Here is a 2,631-nt window from a genome sequence, read left to right as displayed (position 1 = left end):
TTTTTAAATAAGATATCGGTGTGGATCATCTTAATCAAAGTATACCTATAGATTATGTTTCTTAATAAATAGGCCACGTAGGTCCTCCTTCTCACTTAAAAAACTGATATATAGAGTACGTGTGCTAAATCAATTATTTTGCCCAAAATATTTTATAAGATTAAGAAATCAACTATGTGGCCTTAATTTATAATCAGTAAAGTACAAGTAAATGATAAAATAATAACTCAATGTAGAGTTGAGATTATCATTGCACATGCGCAGAGCAATTTATGTTACATCTTATTTTCTCCTTCAATGGCATGCAATGACATACATACGCCAAACTGTTCTGCTTACGCTCATCAATCCTACATTCTCACGTCTATCATTAACCTTCTTCCCTACACTAAAACTCGAAACTTTCTTGAGAAAAAGAAAAGTTAACCTCCCTTCGCTTATCATCGACACGCTCTACAAGCAACAGAATCGTACCGTGCATCATCCGGTCACTGGGAGATTGATGTGCTCATCTCCATCCTCCCTCCCATATTCTCTCACTATGCAGGAGAGATGTTTGCGCATTTGCCAAAGAGAGGTTTTCACTGTGTTGCAGACCAAGAGTGAGGGATATACCGTTGCCGGAGAACCTGGAAGCCAATTGCTCTGCATCAATTCCTCCAACCTCGCGAATCGGATATGCTCCATAGTTACCGCCGCCATGGCCGGTGGCGCCGCCTGCAATGAACCTCATCAACAGCTCTTGGTTGCTTGTCTCCTCCGGCATTGCCTTAATTGATCCGAGCAGGGAGTTGCTGTTCTTAGCTTTTTTGGTTGACGTCGACTCTTCAATTGCGTCACTGGGCTTGGAAGTGGAACTTCTATTGGCATCAGTACTCTTGCTCGGATCGTTCTCTTTATTCTTGATCTGCTCATGTTCCTTGATCTCTTCCATGTACATCTCTTCGACCATCGGCTTCCACAACCTCACTCTCGCGTTTATAAACCAGTTTGACACCTGAAAAATTATATAGGCATAGCTTCAGCATGCTTAGTTCTTATTTCAAGAGGAAAATCTGTTATGTGAACCATTCCAAGTACCTGGCTCCTTGTGAGCCCTGTTTGCTTAGCCAGAACAATCTTATCTGAATCCTTCGGATATCTGCAATACATATGAATCAATTTCGTTTGTAGAAATATGGTCTAAGGATTGTTAACTCACGGGTGAAGGAAGTGATCGAAGAGCCAGGCACGGAGAATGGAAACAGAACTCTCCGGCAGCCCACGCTGTGGCCGCCAACTGTTCTGCGTCATTATCCCCATCTGTTGCAGGGTCCGCTGCAGCCGGAAATGCTGGTCGATAAAGCGAAGTCTCGACCCTCCGACCTTGCCATCTTCCTCGCCCAATCTCCTGCTACTCGTCCTGATTTGGCTGGCGATCGCGTCTCGCAGGCATCGGAATTGCTTTGATATCGTCAGAAAGGCGAGCAAGGTGTAGGCTCTCGTCGATCCGTAGCCGGCGATAGCCTCGAACGATGACACCACGGCTTGCATTCGGTGGTGGTACTGCTTGTGCCTCTGTTCCACCTTCAAATTGAAAATTTTGCACACGAATCGAGTAAAGTTTGTTTTTTTACCAGAAAAGTTTAGATTTTTATCTGATGGTAATGCTTATCAATTATACCTCCTCGAGCATGTCTACCAGCTTGTCCTTCTTCATCTGCAGCTCCTGCCTTTCAACGACCGTGAGATTTGTAGCGACGGCTGCCACATCGTCGCGGCCGTATACCGCCGGATTCCTTGAAGAAGTGCCCTTTCCGATCTTCGTATCTTTAATTCCGTCAGAGACGTTAACTAACTCGTCCAGCAACAGCTGCGCTGCCTTCAAGTACTTGGATCCCATCAGGAAAGACGCAGAGCTTTTCTCCTGCTCGGCGATCGCTCGAGCCATAACTACTGGCGCGGCTGCCACTTCATTCCGGGACAGGCTGAGGAAGAGCGTTTCTTGCCGAGCCGTATCGGATGGGAAAGGCTCACTCCATAGGTTGTGGAGTAACCCTGGCTCAGGTTGAGGAGAGACGCCGACGAAGTGCTGTCGCTGTTGATCGATCAGGTTCCCTGAATTGCTCATCGTCGTGTTGAGGAGTATATTCGACGGAGCCGCCGCTGGTGCATCGTCGTATCCAGTTAAGGTGCTGGAATTCATGACGTAGAGCGTCTGCAGGCCGTCGACGGCCTGCAACTCTGGTTCATCATGGAAGTAGGCAGGCATCGATGACAAGTCGAAGCCTTTACGGAATTGTTTGAATAAATTCTCGAATCAATGCAAGCTGAAAAAAAACCTTAAGAAAAAGAGAGAGAAGGAATATGGCGAGTGAACTCCAGATGGCCACGTCGAGCCAATGGAGCGACTCATGATTCATGCGTCACAATGCTTAATTACAGAATTCAAATCCTCTATCCATAAATCTCTCACCCCATGTCCCACACATCGTCCCAGTCTATCGTCGGCGGCCTCCGACCGCCGTCCCGATCACTACTATAATCCTTAGGGAAGGTGAATCCAAGGGGATCGCCATCGGCACCATCGGCGCCGAAATCCTACCGGATTTGAGCAGACACTTAGATCGACGATAGAGAAAAGTTTACTAA

The 2,631-nt window shown here is 46.7% G+C and overlaps 1 protein-coding gene across 1 annotated transcript; it reads right to left on the bottom strand.

The window, feature by feature from the left end:
• Positions 1 to 212: 212 nt before the first annotated feature.
• Positions 213 to 2,365, bottom strand: LOC122028579 (BEL1-like homeodomain protein 1). Its single transcript, XM_042587421.1, has 4 exons — positions 1,664 to 2,365; positions 1,202 to 1,566; positions 1,081 to 1,141; positions 213 to 997 (listed from the first exon to the last, which is right to left on the bottom strand). Exons 1-4 carry the CDS (start codon positions 2,249 to 2,251, stop codon positions 509 to 511), a joined length of 1,503 nt encoding a protein of 500 aa, XP_042443355.1. The 5' UTR covers positions 2,252 to 2,365; the 3' UTR covers positions 213 to 508.
• Positions 2,366 to 2,631: the final 266 nt, after the last annotated feature.

The sequence above is a fragment of the Zingiber officinale genome, chromosome 10B (genome assembly GCF_018446385.1).
Source record: "Zingiber officinale cultivar Zhangliang chromosome 10B, Zo_v1.1, whole genome shotgun sequence".
In the NCBI taxonomy this organism is placed as follows: domain Eukaryota; kingdom Viridiplantae; phylum Streptophyta; class Magnoliopsida; order Zingiberales; family Zingiberaceae; genus Zingiber; species Zingiber officinale.
Note: the sequence above shows the minus strand (reverse complement) of the source record. Positions and strands in the feature narration are given on the sequence as shown.